General features: G+C 35.5%; 1 protein-coding gene across 4 annotated transcripts in view; it reads right to left on the bottom strand.

The window, feature by feature from the left end:
* FSTL5 (follistatin like 5) overlaps positions 1–23,046 on the bottom strand; it is a 935,726-nt gene that overhangs the window by 421,872 nt on the left and 490,808 nt on the right. For all 4 annotated transcript variants that reach the window (XM_070769158.1, XM_070769157.1, XM_070769159.1 and 1 more), the window contains exon 6: positions 19,974–20,094. In XM_070769158.1, the coding sequence (XP_070625259.1) occupies positions 19,974–20,094 (121 nt within the window). The remainder of the gene's footprint in view (positions 1–19,973; positions 20,095–23,046) is intronic.

The raw sequence follows: 23,046 nt of genomic DNA, 5'->3' as shown, positions 1-23,046 counted from the left end.
TCATTGGAAAAGATCCTGATGCTGGGAAAGATTGAAGGCAGGAGGAGAAGGGGACAATAAAGGATGAGATGGTTGGACGGGATCATGGACTGGACAGACATGAATTTGAGCAAGCTCCGGGAATCTGTGATGGACAGGGACGCCTGGCATGCTGCAGTTATGGGCTCCCAAAGAGTCAGACATGACTTCGCAACAGAACAGAACTTCTGAACTGAACTAGGATCAAATTTTCATGCTTTGGGTTATTATCATTTTTTGAATGGCTCTTCATGCATCAAAAAATGGCAAAAGGCCAATAACACAAATTATAAAATGAATTTTCGGGATAGAACATATCAGTTGTAATTTATTCTACTTTATTAGATCAAGTAGCAGCAGAGTGAATAGTTTCTAGAGAAAAGAATGCAATTCTTTGCTAAAAAGGCAATAATAAGTAAATCCATATAGCCTGGACTTTGAAGAATGATCCCAATTAAATTGGTGAGTCCTAATCTCTCCATAAACAGTCATGTCTGGAAATTGTAATATTTTTCAGCAAGTGATAACTTGTGGAGCCAAGTTTGAAATCAAAATTTAAAAAGTTAATAAATCCTTAAAGACTAAAATATGCAGGAAATATTTTATTGTATATATTTATCACTGTACATGAAAATGTGCTACTTTTAAATTTAAATAGCCTATAAATACTGCTTTTATATTACAAAACCTTTTCAAATAATGTATTAAAATAAAATTGCTTTGTTATATTGTAGGGTGATAATGTGAATATTTTATAAGCAATGTCATATATGGCTCTTTCATCTGTTGTTTAAACATAGTTGCAGGGTGTTAAAATATTTAATTATGCATTGTTACTAGAGTGTTGAATGCGTATAAAGGGCTGGAAAATAATTTGCAGTTTTAATAAGCTTCATAAAAATAACATTCATTACATAAAAATTGTGTCAGTCTATAAATTTAAAAAATCTCACTCACTATAGCAGTAACATAAAATCCTGATTGCAAAAGAAAATGTTACCACTTCATATATTCTAGGACAAATGCAATTACTATTAAAAAATGTTGAGCTGTCACCTATGTAGTTTTAAGAATGCTAATATAGAAAGTTTTTATAAAAGAAGATTCTACCAAAATTAATTGTGTCAATAGAAATATGACTAGCAAGGCTGTATATTGTTACCCTGCTTCTTTTACTTATACGCAGAGTACATCACGAGAAATTCTGGGCTGGATGAAACACAAAATGGAATCAAGATTTCTGGGAGAAATATCAATAACCTCAGATATGCAGATGACACCACCCTTATCCCAGAAAGTGAAGAAGAACTGAAGAGCCTCTTAATGAAAGTGAAAGAGGATTCAAATGTATTCTTTTTAATGGTTGAGTAATACTCCATTGTGTATATGTACCACTGCTTTCTTATCCATTCATCTGTTGATGGACATCTAGGTTGCTTCCATGTCCTGCCTATTATAAACAGTGCTGTGATGAACATTGGGGTATACGTGTCTCTTTCAGTTCTGGTTTCCTTAGTGTGTATGACCAGTAATGGGATTGCTGGGTCATAAGGCAGTTCTATTTCCAGTTTTTTAAGGAATCTCCACACTGTTCTCCATAGTGGCTGTACTAGTTTGCATTCCCACCAACAGTGTAAGAGGGTTCCCTTTTCTCCACACCCTCTCCAGCATTTATTGCTTGTAGACTTTTGGATCGCAGCCATTCTGACTGGCATGAAATGGTACCTCATAGTGGTTTTGATTTGCATTTCTCTGATAATGAGTGATGTTGAGCATCTTTTCATGTGTTTGTTAGCCATCTGTATGTCTTCTTTGGAGAAATGTCTATTTAGTTCTTTGGCCCATTTTTTGATTGGGTCCTTTATTTTTCTGGAATTGAGGAGTTGCTTGTATTTTTTGATTGGGTCATGTATTTTTCTGGAATGTAGGAGTTGCTTGTATATTTTTGAGATTAGTTGTTTGTCAGTTGCTTCATTTGGTATTATTTTCTCCCATTCTGAAGGCTGTCTTTCACCTTGCTTATAGTTTCCTTTGTTGTGCAGAAGCTTTTAAGTTAAATTAGGTCCCATTTGTTTATTTTTGCTTTTAATTCCAATATTCTGGGAGGTGGGTCATAGAGGATCCTGCTGAATCAGTTCTAATGAGGTGGATGAAACTGGAGCCTATTATACAAAGTGAAGTAAGCCAGAAAGAAAAACACCAAAAAAAAAAAAAAAAAAGAAAAACACCAATACAGTATACTAATGCATATATATGGAATTTAGAAAGATGGTAACAATAACCCTGTATACGAGACAGCAAAAGAGACACTGATGTATAGAACAGTCTTTTGGACACTGTGGGAGAGGGACAGGGTGGGATAATTTGGGATAATGGCATTGAAACGTGTATAATATCATATATGAAACGAATTGCCAGTCCAGGTTTGATGCACGATACTGGATGCTTGGGGCTGGTGCACTGGGATGACCCAGAGGGATGGTATGGGAGGAAGGAGGAGGGTTCAGGATGGGGAACACGTGTATATCTATGGTGGATTCATTTTGATATATGGCTAAACCAATACAATATTGTAAAGTTAAAAAATAAAATTAAAAAAAAGAAAGTGAAAGAGGAGAGTGAAAAAGTTGGCTTAAAGCTCAACATTCAGAAAACTAAGATCATAGCATCCGTTCCTATCACTTCATGGCAAATAGATAGAGAAAGAGTAGAAACAGTGACAGATTTTATTTTGTGGGCTCCAAAATCACTGCAGATGGTGACTGCAGCAATGAAATAAAAAGACGCTTACTCCTTGGAAGGAAAGTTATGACCAACCTAGACAGCATATTAAAAAGCAGAGACATTCAGACAGTAAAGAATCCACCTGCAATGCAGGAAATGTGGGTTCGATCCCTGGGTCTGGAAGATCCCCTGGAGAAGGAAATGGCAACCCTCTCCAGTACTCTTGCCTGGAGAATCCCTTGGACAGAGGAGCCTGGTGAGCTACAGTCCATGGGGTCGCAATAGTCGGATACGACTGAGCGACTGACACACACACACAATTGAGATACTTGATGGTGCAAGGGCACACTTTCTCTACTCTCCCATCTCCTGCAGGAAGCAGGATGGGGCAGGCAGCACCTGGGAGGCAGGGTGACTCCCCCACCCCCATCCCTTCTGGAAGTCTAGGGGCCTCAATGCCTGCAACAGCTGGCCTTGGGCAAATAAAAAACTAAGTTGTTTACAAAAAAAATAAAAAATAAAAAAATAAATAAATAAAAAGCAGAGACATGACTTTGCCAACAAAGGTCTGTCTAGTCAAGGCTATGGTTTTTCCAGTGGTCATATATGGATGTGAGAGTTGGACTATAAAGAAAGCTGAGCGCTGAAGAGTTGATGCTTTTGAACTGTGGTGTTGGAGAAGACTCTTGAGAGTCCCTTGGACTGCAAGGAGATCCAAACAGTCCATCCTAAAAGAAATCAGTCCTGAATGTTCATTGGAAGGACTGATGTTGAAGCTGAAACCCCAATACTTTGGCTACCTGATGCAAAGAACTGACTCATTTGAAAAGACCCTGATGCTGGGAAAGAATGAAGGTGGGAGGAGAAGGGGACGACAGAGGAGAGATGGTTGGCAGCATCACTGACTCAATGGACATGAGTTTGAGTAAACTCTGGGAGTTGGTGATGGACAGGGAGGCCTGGCATGCTGCAGTTCATGGGGTCACAAAGAGTTGGACACGACTGAGTGAAAGAACATATAACATGAAGCACAATCACTCATTCAGATTTATAGTTTGCTCAACTAATTAGGTTTGATATCATTTCATTCTTCATTTTACATCAGTAAGAAAAAAAGTTAATTTCTTGCTACTTCAGTAGCTCAAAAATTGTGTAACAAATTTCTCAGAACTTCATTTTTAAAAATCTGTTGTTTTCTGTATGTAAATTATTTCTACTATAATGAAATGATACATTAAGATCTCTAGGAATAATGTGAATATTTTTGAATTTGAAGTTTGACAAAGCAAGAAATATAACCGATTAATTTATTTCAATGTATTTTTTGTTAGTCACAGCAAACTGATTGATATAATTCTTATCAATACTAATCTTGAATTGAAAAGTATGTATTTTCTAAGAATCTTTTCTAGAAATTTTCAGCTGTATCCTTCAAAAAATATTTTGGGTATTTTCTCTTAAATATTCCTCAAGCCCATATTCTGTTACTTCCTCTGTTACCCTTGTTCAATCCCTCAAAACTTATCACCTAGAAAATTGCAGCTGGTAGTCAGCCATGTTCTGGTGAATCTTTAAAAACATGCCATGGGCCAATTTTCAGTTTCCAATATGACATCAACTTGATAGTAAATTTCCTGAAAATGTAATCACTGCCTTCAATACATCGTTGAACAGCAGCAATCTGCTGTTCTTTCTGATTCTGATCTTGTTTTTTAACTGGATCTTGCACTCAGCTTAAATGATTCTTCTAAATTTAGATCTGATAATTCCATATCACTGCCAAGTGCCTTGCCTATTATACATGAACTAGCTCTGTTTGTCAATATCCTTAGAATTTAAAGATCTATTCTCTGCCTCCTTCCTCAGCCTGTTTTCTCACTGATTTCCAGCTTGTACTTCCATCTTCTATGACTCTCCCAAACTGCTTGCGATTTCCCACAACTAGATCTTTCCTGATATGATCTCTTTAGTGGAAATCACCTGGTCTCTGGCTGTCTCCTTAAGAACTCATACTTGGGGATATACTTACTTCAGAAGTTATCTTTGCTCAGAATCTGTCACTGAGACTGCTCTCTTTTTTGGTGCCTTGTGTATTACACAACACAACTTTTAGTGTTTAATTTCCTCAAGTTGAAAAGACAAACTCTTATCTATCTTTATATTTGTAGTGACAAGCCTTGATAATGTCGCATAAGAATATAACAGATGTTGGTTGTTGTGGATAAAGTTAATAATTGTAACATGAAATAGTAAATATGTAAAAGGATGTAATTGAGTCTTCACATAATTGATAAAGTGTAAAGTACAGAATACTTAACATGAAATATACCACACTTCTTCTTTTCCTTTCTTCTTTTTCTTTTCAATCCCACATCTCTGTTCTCTCTGTTTTTCTGCCTCCATCCCTAACTCTCTCACTCCCTCTTTCTCTTTCCTCCTTCCATCCAACTTATCTTTCTAACTCTTATTTTTGTTGAAAATGATCATCCTTTTGGTATAGACAAGAACAATATATACGAAGATGTCTAATTTACTTATGTATTTACTGAAGTGTAATTATGATTAATAATCAATTTATAGCCACACTAAGAAGAAACTTGACTTCCCTGGTGGCTCAGATGGTAAAGCGTCTGTCTACAATGCGGTAGACCCAGGTTCAATCTCTGGGTTAGGAAGATCTCCTGGAGAAGGAAATGGCAATCCGCTCCAGGATTATTGCCTGGAAAATCCCATGGACAGAGGAGCCTGGTAGGCTACTAATCATTCACTCTCCCCTAGGCAGTCAAATGTGTATTACCTTTCAAGATGATCAGTAATCTGTAACTAATGTAATGCTTTAAACATCACAGATGCTTTGCTTTAGTCCCAGCTGATCATCAATAACAAAGGTCCATCTATATTACTTGAATGTCTGGTAACAGATTCACTGCAATTTGCTCACCTTTTATAACAACAATTTCTGTCAGAATGAGCATAATTTACAGTGTATACATTGCACATGATAGTATTCCAAGTCCCATGAAATACTTCCAGGCAGCTAAACAGCACTAGGAGTAGATGTCTCCTTTCCATATTTGTTAAGAAATTTATTTAGCTTAAATATATTGTAAAGTTGTCATATAAGGATATAATAAATGTCCATTAAAATTTAAGATAAATATATTTGTTATAGAAAAATTTTTGTTCAAAGTGTACTAAGGATGATTGCAATGGTAGAATATGCTAAAAAATACACTTGCCAATTAACACTGCAGAAATAGAGGTTCATTATAAATTGAGGGAGAGAAATTGGAATGGAATTTCCTTGAGAGATGGAACTTTGTTGTTGAATAAATAGAGTAAAAAATAAGATTGAAAATTATTAAATACAATCAAACACATACCTTAAATAGGTAATCATCAATTAATTATTTGTATACAAGTGTGAAGATAAATGTGTATTAACATTTCATTTTGTTAACTCTTGAATGTTTGTTGAAAATATTGTCTTTAATATATTTTACAACTGGTTTTGGAATATCTGAAGGGGAAACTGCCAAGAAATTACTGTCCACTGAATAATGATAAGGCGTGGTAATAAGTACTTTACACATATCTTGTTAAGATGAATATGCATATCAGTTCGCTTCAGTTCAGTTGCTCAGTCATGTCTGACTCTTTGTGATGACATGGGCTGCAGCACACCAGGCCTTCCTGTCCAACACCAACTCCCAGAGTTTACTCAAACTCAAGTCCATTGAGTTGGTGATGTGATCCAACCATCTCATCCACTGTTATTCCCTTCTCTTCCCACCTTCATTCTTCCCCAGCACTAGAGTCCTTTTAAAAGAGTCATCTCTTCGCTTCAGGTAGCCAAAGTATTGGAGTTTCAGCTTCAACATCAAGCCTTCCAATGAACATTCAGGACTGATTTCTTTTAGGATGGACTGTTTGGATCTCCTTGCAGTCCAAGGGACTCTCAAGAGTCTTCTCCAACACTGCAGTTCAAAAGCATCAATTCTTCAGTGCTCAGCTTTCTTTATAGTCCAACTCTCACATCCGTACATGATTACTGGAAAAATCATAGCCTTGACTAGACGGATCACTGTTGGCAAAATCATGTCTCTGCTTTTTAATATGCTGACTAGATTGGTCATAACTTTCCTTCCAAGGAGTAAGCGTCTTTTTATTTCATTGCTGCAGTCACCATCTGCAGTGATTTTGGAGCCCCCCAAAATAAAATCTGTCACTGTTTCCACTCTTTGTCTATCTATTTGCCATGAAGTGATGGGACCAGATGCCATGATCTTAGTTTTCTGAATGTTGAGTTTTAAGTCAACTTTTTCACTCTCCTCTTCCACTTTCATTAAAAGGCTCTTCAGTTCTTCTTCACTTTCTGCCATAAGGGTGGTATCATCTGCAAATCTGGATTATTGATATTTCTCCTGAAATCTTGATTCCATCTTGTGCTTCATCCAGCCCAGCATTTCTCATGATGTACTCTCATGATGTAACATAGAAGTTAAATAAGCAGGGTGACAATATACAGCCTTGATGTACTCCTTATCCTATTTGAAACCAGTCTGTTCCATGTCCAGTTCTAAATGTCGCTTCCTGACCTGAATACAGATTTCTCAGGAGACAGGTCAGGTGGTCTGGTATTCCCATCTCTTTCAGAATTTTCCACACTTTATTGTGATCCACACAGTCAAAGGCTTTGGCATAGTCAATAAAGCAGAAATAGATGTTTTTCTGCAACTCTCTTGCTTTTTCGATGATCCAGCGGATGTTGGCAATTTGATCTCTGGTTCCTCTGCCTTTTCTAAAACCAGCTTGAACATCTGGAGGCTCATGGTTCACCTATTGTTGAAGCCTGGCTTGCAGAATTTTGAGCATTACTTTACTAGAGTGTGAGATGAGTGCAATTGTGCAGTAGTTTGAGCAATCTTTGGCATTGCCTTTCTTTGGGATTGGAATGAAAACTGACCTTTTCCAGTCCTGTGGCCACTGCTGAGTTTTCCAAATTTGCTGGCATATTGAGTGCAGCACTTTCACAGCATCATCTTTAGAATTTGTGATAGCTCAACTGGAATTCCGTCACCTCCACTAGCTTTGTTCATAGTGATGCTTTCTAAGGCCCACTTGACTTCACATTCCAGGATGTCTGGCTCTAGGTGAGTGATTACACCATTGTGATTATCTGGGTCATGATGATCTTTTTTTTAAAGTTCTTCTGTGCATTCTTACCACCTCTTCTTAATATCTTCTTCTTCTATTATGTCTGTACCATTTCTGTCCTTTATTGAGCCCATATTTGCATGAAATGTTCCCTTGGTATCTCTAATTTTCTTGAAGAGATCTCTAGTCTTTCCCATTCTATTGCTTTCCTCTATTTCTTTTTTTTTCTTTAATTTAATTTTATTTTTAAACTTTACAATATTGTATTAGTTTTGCCAAATATCGAAATGAATCTGCCACAGGTATACCTGTGTTCCCCATCCTGAACCCTCCTCCCTCCTCCCTCCCCATACCCTCCCTCTGGGTCGTCCCAGTGCACCAGCCCCAAGCATCCAGTATCGTGCATCAAACCTGGACTGGTGACTCGTTTCATACATGATATTATACATGTTTCAATGCCATTCTTCCAAATCTCCCCACCCTCTCCCTCTCCCACAGAGTCCATAAGACTGATCTATATATCAGTGTCTCTTTTGCTGTCTCGTACACAGGGTTCTTTGCACTTATCACTGAGGAAGGCTTTCTTATCTCTGCTTGCTATTCTTTGGGACTCTGCACTCAAATGGATATATCTTTCCTTTTCTGCTTTGCTTTTTGCTTTTCTTCTTTTCACAGATATTTGTAAGGACTCCTCAGACAGTCATTTAGATTTTTGCATTTCTTTTTCTTGGGGATAGTCTTGATCCCTGTCTTCTGTATAATGTCACGAACCTCTATCTGTAGTTCATCAGGCACCCTATCAGACATAGTCCCTTAAATATATTTCTCACTTCTACTGTATAATCGTTAGGGATTTCATTTATGTACATAAATTTCTTTTCATTGCGATGACCTCAAGGCACTGCAAAATATTTTAATAATGTCTAAGCAGTAAAGAATTATTAGGTTATTTTGAGTGTAGTGCATTAATTCTCCTGGGATCTCAGAGGTAACAATAGTCTGAAGCTATTTTCAATACTCTCCAAAATTGGATATTAAACTTTGTGATATATAAGGATGTACAGGCTCCTTGAAACTGTCTCACTGTTCATTCAGTACAAGGACTGAAGAAACTCAGATTAGTGATCCTTTTATTCTAAGAACAGGTTTTCAATTAAAGGCTTATATATGTATATAATTGGTCCATTTATTTTAGATCAGAAGGAAAAAAAGTCATTAATTTTAAAATAAGATAATGAAAAATCAGATAATATATTTTAGAGGTGTTAACTGTGAAAAGGGATAATACAGCTTAAACATCAATTGATAAACATTTGGGAAACACTGGTAGAAGGTTACATATAAAATATATGGTAGACTTCAAAACTTGATGAGAAAAATTATACAAATTATTTCCTTTATTTTACATTGATTTTATGTTGTGATAATAATATTTTGAATATATTGGGGCAAATAAATTGTCTTTAAAATCAATTTTACTTCTTTCTTTTCTGTTTTTAATGTGACTACTACAACAATTAAAATTATTAGGACAGAGAATTTCTTCCTTTGAGGAATAATAGCTTTACAACAGTAATAAAGTATCATGATTATAATTTGTATAATTATGATATCTTTACACAAATGCATTCATTAAAAGCATGATGTTAGACTATATTTGTTGATGCTGTATTTCCAATACACAATTAATTAAATGAAGGTAGAATTAAAAGAAATCTTGAATATAAAGGTAATGTGGTCATATATATTTCTCAAAGTGATTATAACTAATGGTGGAATTAAAATAGATTCTTACTTTTGTTTTGAATGTTTTTCTGCTGTCTTTAACTTCTACAATAAGAAAAATAAATATTGTGTTTTTTTTTTAGTCGATAAGTCATGTCTGACTCTTTGTGATCTCATGGAGCATAGCCCTCCAGGGTCCTCTGCTTGTTAGATTTTCCAGGCAAGAAAGCTGGAGGCAGTTGTCATTTCCTCTCCAGGGGATTTTCCTGACCCAGGGATTGAGGAATGGAAGCCCAGGAAAAATAAATATATTTTCTTTAAAAAAAACTGTAGAATTATGGAATAAATGCAGGCAAAAAATAACGATCTTGATAGAACTTTTATTAATACATGATTTGGGTTAAAATTTATGAAAATCCAAAACTCAATTTCTTGTGTTTTGATTCATTTCTTTTTTTCAACAAGATACAATGGATTCAAATGAATATTGATAGTGAACATAAATCTTATGATTTCTATATGCATTGATACAGTCTATGCAAAGCTTCATGTTTTATCTGGTAATATCCATACAACTCCTCTGTGAAAGTGTTAGAACTCACTTAAATGACAGGATAGACCTCTAGCAGGTAAAAAAAAAAAAGAGAGAGAGAGAGAGACAGTAATAACTATGAAGTGAAAAAAAATAATGTTAGCTATTCAGTCATGTACGACTCTTTGTGACCCCATGGAGTGTAGCCCAAAGGCTCCTCTGTCCATGGGATTCTCCAGGCAAAAATTCTGGAGTGGGTAGCCATTCCCTTCTCCAGGGGATATTCCCAACCCAGGAATCAAACCTGAGTCTCATGCATTGCAGGTAGATTATTTACAGTCTGAGCCACCAGAGAAGCCTAAGTAATAGATATACATTAAAAAATAAATCTAGCAAAAATGTAATTTTTAAGTATTAGCTTCCAAATAGTATAAATGAAAAAATATCAGATTCATCTGCTATTATATATTTATAGCATCACTTTTTAGAGTTCATAATAACACTCACTTGGTAAATTAATGCCTCTCTAAAGGATCATTTGACAGAACAGACTTTTATAAGGAAACTTTCAATTGGAAACTTTAGATAAAATGCATCTTCTCAAACTAACCTAGAGAAAGGAATTCAGAAAAGAGATAATAATTAAAATGTGACATATTTCATTCCAATTGTTTTAAATTGCTGAACAATTTTGGTCAATTAAAAACTTAAATCCCACAAGTAGGAACTCAGTTTGGGAATCTGAGTTACTTTAAAATGAAGCAAAGGCTTTGTTGCCAATCTGCAGCCACTGTTTCATATCCAAATAGATGGGCTCTTTGGAAGCAGTGTGGCTGGAATCTTCACAGTAAAGCCACTATGAGGAGATGCCAACCAGATATGGTTTCATACCACAAAAGGACAATGCAAACTTCAGTTCAAGGTGTTTCTGAGAAACTGGTATTAAGAACAGGGGGTTAACAAAGCTTAAGTGTGAAAGCAAAATATTTAGTCACTCAACAGTGTCTGACTCTTTGTGAATCCATGAATTGTAGCCTGTCAGGCTTCTCTGTCCATGGAATTCTCCAGGCAAGAGTACTGGAGTTTGGTGAAAAGTGAAAGTGAAGTCACTCAGTTCTGTCTGACTCTTTGCGACCCTGTGGACTGTAGCCTACCAGGCTTCTCCATCCATGGGATTCTCCAGGCAAGACTATTGGAGTGGGTTACCATTTCCTTCTCCAGGAGATCTTCCCCACCCAGGGATCAAACCCAGGTCTCCCACACTGCAGGCAGATTCTTTACCAGTGAATTACAGATGTTGTGAAAATCTACAAACAGCCTCAGGCAAAGTCCTTCCCAGAATATTATAGTGAAATAAGCGAAAAGTAATTTTAAGTCAGATGCACTAAATTATGATTAACAAGGTATGTCACAATGTGAAAAATAAGAATAATTGGTCAGTTACCATTTCATTATTTTTTATTTCTATTTCACTTTGTTTCAGACAAGTCCTTATTTTCAATATCTATATGACAGAAGAGTCAAAATGTCAAGAAATATATAGAAGTGTTTCACTTGAAATAATAGAAGCTGAAATATCTAACTGAGTCTGCGTTTAAAAGTAACAAACAGGTCAACAAACAAAATTTACCTGTGAGAGATCAGAGCATGTAGAATGCCAGTGTTTATAGGTAAAAAGGGAAGCATAAAGGTGTACCAGCTACACCAGATTAAGGTAATATAAACAGGATGAGGACAGAGTCATCTCCAAATTGGAAAGATTTAAGATATAATCTTACAGTTTTGAAGATTTTAAAATTATAGTTCAAATCTGTATTACCTCATCAGTTGTTCTTGTATTAACAGTTAGGGTATAAAAGTTTTTTTGTTTTGTTTTGTTTTGTTTTGTTGTTTGTTTAAGACCAAGAAACTGTCCTTTTGGAATATATGTGTATACATAAAATTTCAACAATCATGTTTTGCAACAGTATTTTTTATAGTGGCTAGAACCCAGACACAGCAAAAATAACACACAGTGTAACCATCTGTAAGACAGTGATTCTGTATTTATCCAACCATCAGGGCATATCTGCATACTCCAACACAGAAGAGTACAGCCATACACACATGTGAACTAACTTTGTAATCAAAGCTCGTAGTAGAAGATTGATTTCTCCAGTGAATCAGCCAAAGTTTTATAAAGTTCCTGCAAAATTTTATTCTACAATGATCCAGTATGGATTCTTTTATGAATATAGCAGTTCTCTCAATCCAACGCAGCATTTCCCAAATCAGTGTGGGATTTTTTAATCCAGATAAATAGTATAAGCTTGCCAGCACCTTAGAAGTCTTTCTCTTGCCTGTGTTCCCAAAGGGGACCATTCACATTAACTACTATAACCACAAATGAGTTTTATATATTTTAGATTTTAACTAAATATATACTTTAATGTACATTTATGTGCTCTGCTTCTTTGCTCAGAATTTTTTTGATTTTTTAATATCCAACTTTTCAGCCACTAGCACTTAACTGTCTACACTTACATCTCTGCTGCAAAGTGCCATGACCAAAGTTACCAGTAACTTCCTTATTGCCAGTCCAGTGCCCATTCATCTGTTGTATACTTTCTTGCTTTGAACTTAGCCTTGAAAACAATTCCTTACTAAAAGTCCACGATGGTGTACTCCTTTGGCTTTCCTCCTATCTCTCTGTGCTATTGTTTAGTTTTAGTTTCCTACTGCCGTTTTACTCTTCTCTCCACAAACAGTAAGTCTCCTACATATGACTCTTCAAGTGAACTTTCAAAGATGCGTTCCCTCAGTGTCAGGCATAAGTGAAATTGCAGCTTTCTCTCCATCTCCTCTTGCTGATGATCTTTCAGCTAGCTCTACCATCTGCCACCTCCTCTCCATTCTCCAGTCAATAACTCCTCCTGCCTGCTTACTCAATGTCAGCCCCTGTGTGCCAGCTGTTGTACTGTACTACTGTACTTTTCAAGGTACTGTACTATAAGATTAAAAATGTGTTTTTATGTATTATTTGTGTGAAAAGTATTATAAACCTATTATATAGTACAGTACTATATAGCTGATTGTGTTAGTTGGGTAGCTAGGCTAACTTTGTTGGATTTATGAACAAATTAGACTTATGAATCAGCTCTTGGCATGGAACTTGTTCATGAAGGGGACTTCCTGTACTTACCTTGAATACCTCCATCCTTGCCACAGAATCAAATTTTAACTACATGCTCTATGTCTCTCCTTGTGACCATAGCTCTCACCTGACTCTGGGCCACCTGATTCTCCAACTAAAAGTTTCTATTTGAATATGCCAATATGTCTAAAATTTAACTAGATATACTCCCCAAACTTGTTTCTTTTCCTGTGCTTCCTAACTTAATGAGTAGCATCATTATTTAGCTTTGTATGCAAACTAGATAATTTGACATTATCCTTGACCCTATCCTCTCCCTCCCATGTGTATGTAATCACTCATCTAATCCAGCTAATTCTACTTGTAAGCTATTTTCCAAATACGGACACATCCTTACATTATTGCTACTGCTCTTCTAGTCCTGTCTCCATCACTTTCACATGCTTCAACATTCTTAATTGGTCACTAAATTCAGCTATTTTTCTCAAATAAAGAACTTTCATATACTAATGATGTAATGTCAATGAATGTTAATATGATACTTATATTTCATTGCTTGAATTATTAGATGGTTCTGATAATTAACATTTTATTGCAGCAACTGTGATTTCCTAGAAAAATAAATTTTCTTTTCCTTATAATGTCACTATCAAATCTATACTCCATTAAGAAGCCTTTCACATATAATCATGAAGACTTAGGTGATTTAAAGTAACTCTTGCATTTAAAAAAAATTTAGAATCCTAATTATTCTTTTTTAAAAATGAGAGACAGATATTGTACAATTAGTTTCAATATAAATCTCACAATTGATGCATTAGGCTTGCAAAAACCGAATTACTTTATGCATAGTAGAAAAATATCTTCCTGTAGATCCTTCCACATAGAGATTGTTTCTGAATTGAATAAAGATATATTTAAGGGTGACATTAGACCTGTAATCACTAGAACACATACATGTCTTAAAGTGTATGTAAATGGCTTAGGGAACTACAACTCATACTTATTTAATAGAATTTCAAGAATGTCAGAATTACACAAACTCCTCACTCCATACAATTTTAAATCAAAGCACTATATAGTTTAACTTAGGAAATTAAGTACTTGAAAAGCATTTCCAAAACAAATATATATTTAGGGGGTAGACAACTGCACTAATTTGGGCAATCTAGAATGTCCAAATGAAAATGAGTATTTCCTAAAATTAATAGTCATATAATTTCACTTTATTATCCCAACTGAATGCGCAAAACTAAATATATATAGACATTTATTTAAACATCATTTCTGAAATTCTGTGTGTGATCATATTGTCTGATGGTGAATTACTTGTACTTACCTATGGATTTGAAGCAAAAACATATATTTCAAGGCAAGTCAAACTTAATCAAACACTGTATTTTGATTTTCAGTTGGTTTTCAGTTGATTTTCAGTTGTACTGTCTCTATTTGCCAGTACAAGTCCTTATAGTTAATAAAAATACTATCTGTTTTTAATTCTAAGCACTCTTTACACTGCAAATCTACACATTTTACTCTTGAGACAACAAAATGCAGGGATGCAGGGTGTCCACAATTTGAAAAGAAGGTTTAGTATTTCCTCTAAGTATTCAAAACTATGTCTGGCCTCACTTAGTATTTATTGGATCCCATTACACATATTTCCAAGTTTGTTAACCAAAGAAAGCATGATTTAAGATATTTGATACTTGCAGTGAGAGTGAGGGATTTAGGTATCTTAGAAAACTCAAAGGATTTTTTACTAATGTCAAAAACACTGGAGAGAAATTAAGAATGTCACATAATGCTTATTAGGAAGTAATAAAATAATTCATCTTATCCAAAATGGAAAAAAAATTATGAAAAACTTTATAAGTGTGAAAACAACACTCTAATATAATGTAATAACACTTGATGATGTGCTGGCTTTTTTTCTTTACCATTAACATTTACCTACTTGCTTTGCAAACTTTTTCCCATTTTATATGATAGCAGTTTATTAACTGGAATTCAAGAATTCTATCCTTATATCCAGCAGTTAAATAATGAGTGGATAAAGATAAATTTAACTTCTCTGGCCTTAGTTTTTTCTCTTGGATATTCATTCAGGGACTTTTTAGTTTTCTGTGCTTTCGTTTTAGAAACTATCTGAGGGAATGAATTCTATGTATGAAAAATGATTAGTATTTACCCTTCCTTCATCTGTCATTTTTATCATTGTCTGAGATGATGTATCCCTCAGGGAAAGAAAACATCTTTTTCAAGTTACTTTAACTAATACAGCACTCTATACACATAGGTCAGAGAAGGCAATGGCACGCCACTCCAGTACTCTTGCCTGGAAAATCCATGGACGGAGGAGCCTGGTAGGCTGCAGTCCATGGGGTCGCTAAGAGTCGGACACGACTGAGCGACTTCACTTTCACTTTTTACTTTCATGCTTTGGAGAAGGAAATGGCAACCCACTCCAGTATTCTTGCCTGGAGAATCCCAGGGACAGAGGAGCCTAATGGGCTGCTGTCTATGGGGTCGCACAGAGTCGGACACAACTGAAGCAACTTAGCATAGCAGAGCATACACATAGGTACTTAGTACATAATTTTAAAATGGATTGCCTTTTCACTATTTTTATACATTTTTATTCATAATATTAATATTTTAAATAGAATTACTTTTTAAAATCATGTCATTACACAAATCCTGTCACAAAACTGAGGTGGGTTTAGTTGTATTAAAACAGAAGGAGAGAAAAAAAAATAGGCGTATGTTTCCTGCTGCTGCTGCTGCTGCTAAGTCGCTTCAGTCGTGTCCAACTCTGTGTGACCCCAGAGACGGCAGCCCACCAGGCTCCCCCGTCCCTGGGATTCTCTAGGCAACAACACTGGAGTGGGTTGCCATTTCCTTCTCCAGTGCATGAAAGTGGAAAGTGAAAATTGAAAGGGAAGTCGCTCAGTCGTGTCCGACTCCTAGCGACCACATGGACTGCAGCCTACCAGGCTCCTCCATCCATGGGATTTTACAGGCACGAGTACTGGAGTGGGGTGCCATTGCCTTTTCCGCGTATGTTTCCTACTCACATATAAATGCCTTGCTGATACAGACAATCCATACAAGTTAGTTTTGCTCTCTCCAAGAAGTCATTATAGAACTGGTTGCCCTGTTTAATAAGGTTGAAACACTAAAAATGTAAAACTATATGGAAAATTTCTTGGTTAAACCACAAGGAATATTAAAACACTCCAGATAATTCTAGAATTACTTAGAAAAACATTATCTTTTCCAACTGATTGTTAAAATAATTTTATCATAGTTAAGAAAATGTTTTGTGATGATTCAAAATGATAAAAGCTCATAATATGATTGCCAATTGCCAAGTGCTTGCATTACCCATTATCTCTTTATGGTTCAAAAATATTTAAAATGTAAACCTTTTGTATTAGACACAATTTTCACCTAATAGCAGAATTATTAATGATATTCATTCAATTTCATGGTATTTCATATAAATAATTTCTGTAAAATTGACACCATATTACCTTCCAGCCATCAACAGAATCATATAGATTTTCTTCTATCCAAATTCAATTGTTCCTAGTGCCCAATTGTTCCTTTATAAACCATGTTTCACTATGTCTCTATCGAATGCTTATACTAATGCTTCAGATTTCTAAATTGCATAATTTTATTTATCTTTACAATATACTGACTACCTTGCCTTCCTTAGCAGCCTCAAATCATCTCTCAAACACAGTATCATATTTTCCCCTTGATAGGGGCCAGATAGTAGTATTCTTGAGAAGATTCTTATGTAGTAATATTGCTGCTGCTGCTGCTGCTGCTGCTACTGCTAAGTCGCTTCAGTCGTGTCCTACTCTGTGCGACCTCATAGACAGCAGCCTACCAGGCACCGCCGTCCCTGGGATTCTCCAGGCAAGAACACTGGAGTGGGTTGCCATTTCCTTCTCCAATGCATGAAAGTGAAAAGTGAAAGTGAAGTCGTTCAGTCATGTCAGACTCTTAGCGACCCCATGGACTGCAGCCTACCAGGCTCCTCCTTCCATGGGATTTTCCAGGCAAGAGTACTGGAGTGGGGTGCCATTGCTTTCTCTGATTGATATTGCTAGGGATCACTATTCAGTCTTCGCCATGTTATCACAAAAATAATGTTATTCACACTTTATTTTCATTGTTTTGTCATTTTCTAGCCCCACTTTTCCACCATCAACAATAACTACATTTCAAATAAAAATCCTATAGAAACATATTTAATTCTCTTATTCACACTTGATAGTTTGTATACCATTAAAAATGTTGCCTGCTATTGCTACAAATTTCAAGTACTTTTATTTAGCCAAATCCCAGTGTCTTAATATTATGAGAGTGTGGAATAGTAGTTGTTAGATTAGACTCCCTGTTTAATAAAATAAGTTAGTAAAATAGTAATAATAGTTCATAGACTTTCTCTAAATACTGTGGTATATCATGCAGCTGAGATTTTATTTATGCCACTATAGGAAGCACACTTGACACCCTAAAATGTCTCTTTAGTATACATACTACTTGTGTACTAAAGAGACAATCAAAGCCCAAAAGACTGAGACAGTAAATTTCAATTTTCCCCCTAACTGCCTAAAAGAAAGCAGATAGAAGACCTGTTCCAGGAAGGGAGCTGTCACTGTAGGCTAACTCTAATGTGAACTAGGTGTGGACAGGGAGGAACTTAGCAAATCTCTATTTGTTAAAATTCCTATGTTCTATTTTCTCTGCAGGGCCCAGCAAACATTTGTTTACCAAACATCTGCTATTTCATTTGTCTGAAAATTGCCTTCCTGCCCTCTGAAGTCCTCTTTTGTCTTTAGCTGAGGATGGTACTCAAGGTGAGGTTTTCAGTCATTTAAGGTAAGGGTTTCAGTCATTGAGGACAGTACTTAAGGTAAGGGTTTTACTACTTAAAGTGACGGTTTTGGTTTTCCTGGGTCTCTCCCATTTATATACATTATTAAACTTTGTTTGATTTTCTCCTGCTAATATGCCTCATGACAACTTGATCCTTAGGCCAGTCAGAGAAGTCTAGAAGGGTCGTGGAACATTTCTTCCTCTCTGACACTATTCTGTTTGTCCATCTTCCGTGTCTCATCCAACAAAGTCCAAATCCACTCATCCTGAAGACTCATTCAATTATTACTACCTCCACCACCTCTCCTTGATTCCCCAAGGGGGAGATTATATTCTTAATTCACTGAATATTTTGTGTAGGACTTTCTATGACATTTATCTCCTTCTATCTTAAATGATTTGGTATAACATAATATAATGTGATTTTTTATAATATAATATGTTTTCCTGATAAACCACAGTATTCCTGTTATCCTAAAGCATACAAAAGAATGCTTGCTACAGAGTGAAGTTCAATGACAAACACATAGACTTCTTAACTATAGATTCAATTATAAATTCAGCCACTTAATTCTTAATTTCTCATGTTTCAGTTTCTTCATATAATCTTCCAATGATAATGCTGCTCTCTTCTTACCTTTGAAAAGTTGTACACACCTTTAAAGGATGAAATGTTTACTGAGATATCCCATCTTGTATTATGCTTGCAATTTAAAGTGGAAATACAGCTTAATTAAATCTGAAGAGCATACTAACTTCTTGCCTTAAAGCTTTATAACCTGCAACTCTTTCATATTTATTACTTTGCTAGTATCAAATACCACATAAAATATGACCAATGTTTAATGTAAAATGATGTGATAATTACTATCATTATTCATATGAATTTTTAGAGATTTAAGTAATTTTTTCCAATATCAGACAGCTGATGTATGACAGGCATAATTCAAACATGATCTTTTTATATGAAACACAGTCTATTTCCTGTCTTTTTGGAAAAAAAATACATGTGTATATATTTGGAAAGCCATACATATGTGAATACATATAAAAATATTAAAGACAATCTATTTATCTAAAATGCCCTTTAACTTAGATTACTTTGTGATTTTCAAATACCAACCAGCTTATTTAATGATTCCCCCCCACCTTTTTTCTAACACACACTCTGAAAACATTCCTTTCTGTTTTTCTGTCTCCTAGTTTTTTTTCTTTGGAATTATTTTTAAAGAATAACCTGGCATGTAGCTTTTTAAAACAAAATCATCTTTACAATTTTGCAATACAAAGTATAAACATTCAATTTGAAGAAGTCTTAAAGCATTTATACATATATCATTCATTCTAAAGTATCTTAACGTAAATATAAATTTTCATTCATATGCTAATTTTGTTATCATATATGTAAACTATTAAACAACTTTATTTTACCTATAAGGTAAAAGAGTCACTGTGTAAATAATTAAATTGCTTTTGATAAGCAGTGACAAACAATGAAGTACTGTTCCTGGTCTAAAATAACCTTGGAAATAGCATTGTGGAATTAATAGCTAAACTAGAATCAAGAACTGATAGCAAGGGCTACTGAATATTTCTAGCTCTTTATTTTAGAATATTAAATCCCTTACCTCTTACATTCTTTTCAATAGAGCCAAACCCTTAAATTTTATCAGTTGTATCACTTCTCTTCAGTAGCAGCTTGTACTTTGAGATCAAGCAAACACATCATATTGGGTAATGAATCAGGAAAAGAAAAAAGAGGAATTAGAAAATGAATCTTATACTCACGGAATGTTCTATAAAATTCTTCAAGAGCCAGGTGCTTGTCTGAGTTAAAATCATCATATTTCAGTAGATCATACAAAGTACAATCAGAAAGGTCCTTGCCAAGTTCTTCCTGTTTTATCACCTGAAAAGAAAATTAAAATCATGCAATTATATCAGTGTCTTAACATTTCTATAGGTAATTTAAGTCTACACTTGAGCAAAGAACTGAACTTATAGGAAACCTGGGTTTTCAGTTACTGGACATTTATTTTCAAGTGTTTCAATGACATAAAATTATAAATTTGACTTAGTTTATTTTGACACTCAGACAGATACTTAGAATTTAGCCTGAAAGTTCTAATACAAAAATCTCCCAGTAGGACCCAGAAAACTTGAACATTAAAGGGGCATTTTTGTATTTTACTCATTTACTTTGCTTTACTTACATTGACTCAAGGAGTTACTTTACTTCTACATGAAAATTGCCTCCTAAGTCTCAGTGACCCATGTCAAAATGGAACAGCTCTTTCCCAACAAAAATAGTCAGTAGCTTGTTCCAATTTTCATCTTCCTATTATTTGTGAAAAATGAAGTTAGATTTTTTTTTTTTCTCTCTTTTGTCTAACATCCTCCCAAGCTGGAAGTGAAGCCATTTGGGATTCTGAACTAACTCCCTGGATCACAAAGGAGCTATTAAGCAAATTACTGTTTCCAGGAGCCAGTTAGAATTAATGCACCAATTGATGATGGGAATCTACCCAAGCACGGGTGAGAAAAATCGCCAAAATGCTTTTCTGCTCTGTGCTCTGTTCCTTGGACTGTGGCAGTAGCTGTTTTAAGATTCTACTGATTTTGACTGTAGCTTGTCTGGTAAAAGGGCTCCCCAAGATTTTTCAAACATTCCTTTTCCCCAGGTAGCTGCATGCCTGTGTCCAACAGTCTTTCATATTTGTCCACAGAGGGAGTGGTTCACATTGCTTGGAGGTTTACTTTACCGTGTACGTTTTGTTAAAGTTGGTGCAATCAGGAAACACAAGCTTTGAAGTCAGCCAGCTTTGGGTTTAGACCATGCCAAGGCTACATAATAGCTCGATAATTTCTGGCAAGTCACTCAACCTTTTCTCACTAAGAAATTAATGATAGCAACCTCTACTTCTCCTGGTTGGTGTGCAGATTATAAATACAAATATGCATATATATATATATAAAAACAGTTTTAGTCAAGTGAAACACATATAGTATACACTCAGACATAATCATTTAATGTTAAAAATAATGATTTATATATACACAAATGTGCTTCTAATTATAAAAATTCATTGGAGTTTTCCACACCAGCTTGTGTATATTATGGTTACATATAGTTTGAAAGATTGAGACTTTGTCATAACAATGGCAGATTGGTGATAATAATGTCTATTTTAATGAGCTATTTTTAACTCTTTTATGGAACACCCTGGTGTTAAAAGTTGTCATGCCTGCATGAGGATGAGCTGCAGAGACAGCTCTGAGGATGGAGCTTAGCCTATGCATCACTAGAAGCTCCTACCCCAGTCACCTGAGTGGTGACACGCAATGACAGTGTTTGCACTGCTAAATATAGCTTTCACAACATCATGTGCTCTCTATTCTTATTTACTGTATTCAAATTTCATTGGCTAAGCTGGCATTTACTGCCTTAGAGGAGGAAAAATGTGAGTGATTTATCTGCTTTCCATATAAATAGATATGGTTGATAGTGAGTGGTAAAGTCCTTGGCTTTCGCACAGTCCAGCTGGAGGGATTAACAAAACTACTTAATGGCTAGAGCTATTTCTCCTATAAGCCTAATGGGAAAACAAATACTGCTTTTCTGTTTAGAAAGCAACCAAGCTCTCAGCCACTCTCCATCTGTTGTTTGTTAGTTGATGAGAAAAGCCTTTTCCCAGGTGGCAGAGGGGCAGTGTTTTTGATCTTACCTCACTGTGCTCTTTCTAAAGACCTGTGGGGCCAGCACCACAGTAGTTTTTAGGATGCAGTGATAATGGAATCTGGTCAGATACTTTAATACTATTTTTGCTGGCTTTAATTCACATACTTTGTGAAATGATGGAACAGAAAGTTGGAAGAGAAGCTTTCATCATTGTCTCATATTAATTTCTGTTCTAATATTTTATTCAAGGTAAATTGTGTATAAACCAAGAGAACAGATGTCTATCCTTTTCCTTAATACTGATTTTGGCATAAGACTAGCTTGCTTTTGATTTGATCTTGATTCGATCATGATGATATAACTCAAGCTGGATATACTGTTTTAAGGAATGTGCTTTAGAAAAGTGCATGGTCCTGGCTAGTGAGATTACATATATATATATAGCTGTTCAGTGATATTTGGCCTGCTATGATAGAGGGGTTAAGTGATTCATCCCTTCATAAATCCATTGTTTAATATATATTTTCCTCATTTATTCCATGTCTGTTCAATGAAATAGCTTACTTAAGACATGCTTCCTGGTAAGCATGTTTCTCCTTTGTTTCCTGATGGGATATTTGGCATGGTGTGAGGTGTTTCAATGTAGGAGTTATTATCTTGTGACCTTTTAACCATCATGGGAAAATTGCTTTAGATATTCTGGGTTCTGATAGCCTTAAAGAGCTGTGTGTTTGACTGTTGAGAAGAAAATGTAAAATAAGATAGAAGCAGTAATACATTAAGCACTCTGGCACTGGGAATTCAAATTTGTAGGACATTTATTTCATTTATTTTCTGGCTCTGGTTCTAAAACCTTTCCAGTCTAACCTCTTCAAAATGCATGTGTTACATCTGACATAGAGACTACTGGCAAAGCCAGATTCACTGAACATACTGTCATTTTAAAATATATTTTAATTAGGATAAGTACATTATTTCTTTATATGTAATGAAGTGAAGTGAAGTGAAAGTCACTCAGTCATGTCCGAATAATTGTGACCCCATCGACTAGCCTGCCAGGCTTCTCTGTCCTTGGAATTCTCCAGGCAAGAACACTGGAGTGGGTAGCTGTCCCTTCTCCAGGGGATCTTCCCACCCAGGGATTGAACCCAGGTCTCCTGCATTACAGGTGAATTCTTTACC

The sequence above is a fragment of the Bos indicus genome, chromosome 17 (assembly GCF_029378745.1).
Source record: "Bos indicus isolate NIAB-ARS_2022 breed Sahiwal x Tharparkar chromosome 17, NIAB-ARS_B.indTharparkar_mat_pri_1.0, whole genome shotgun sequence".
Classification (NCBI taxonomy): domain Eukaryota; kingdom Metazoa; phylum Chordata; class Mammalia; order Artiodactyla; family Bovidae; genus Bos; species Bos indicus.
Note: the sequence above shows the minus strand (reverse complement) of the source record. Positions and strands in the feature narration are given on the sequence as shown.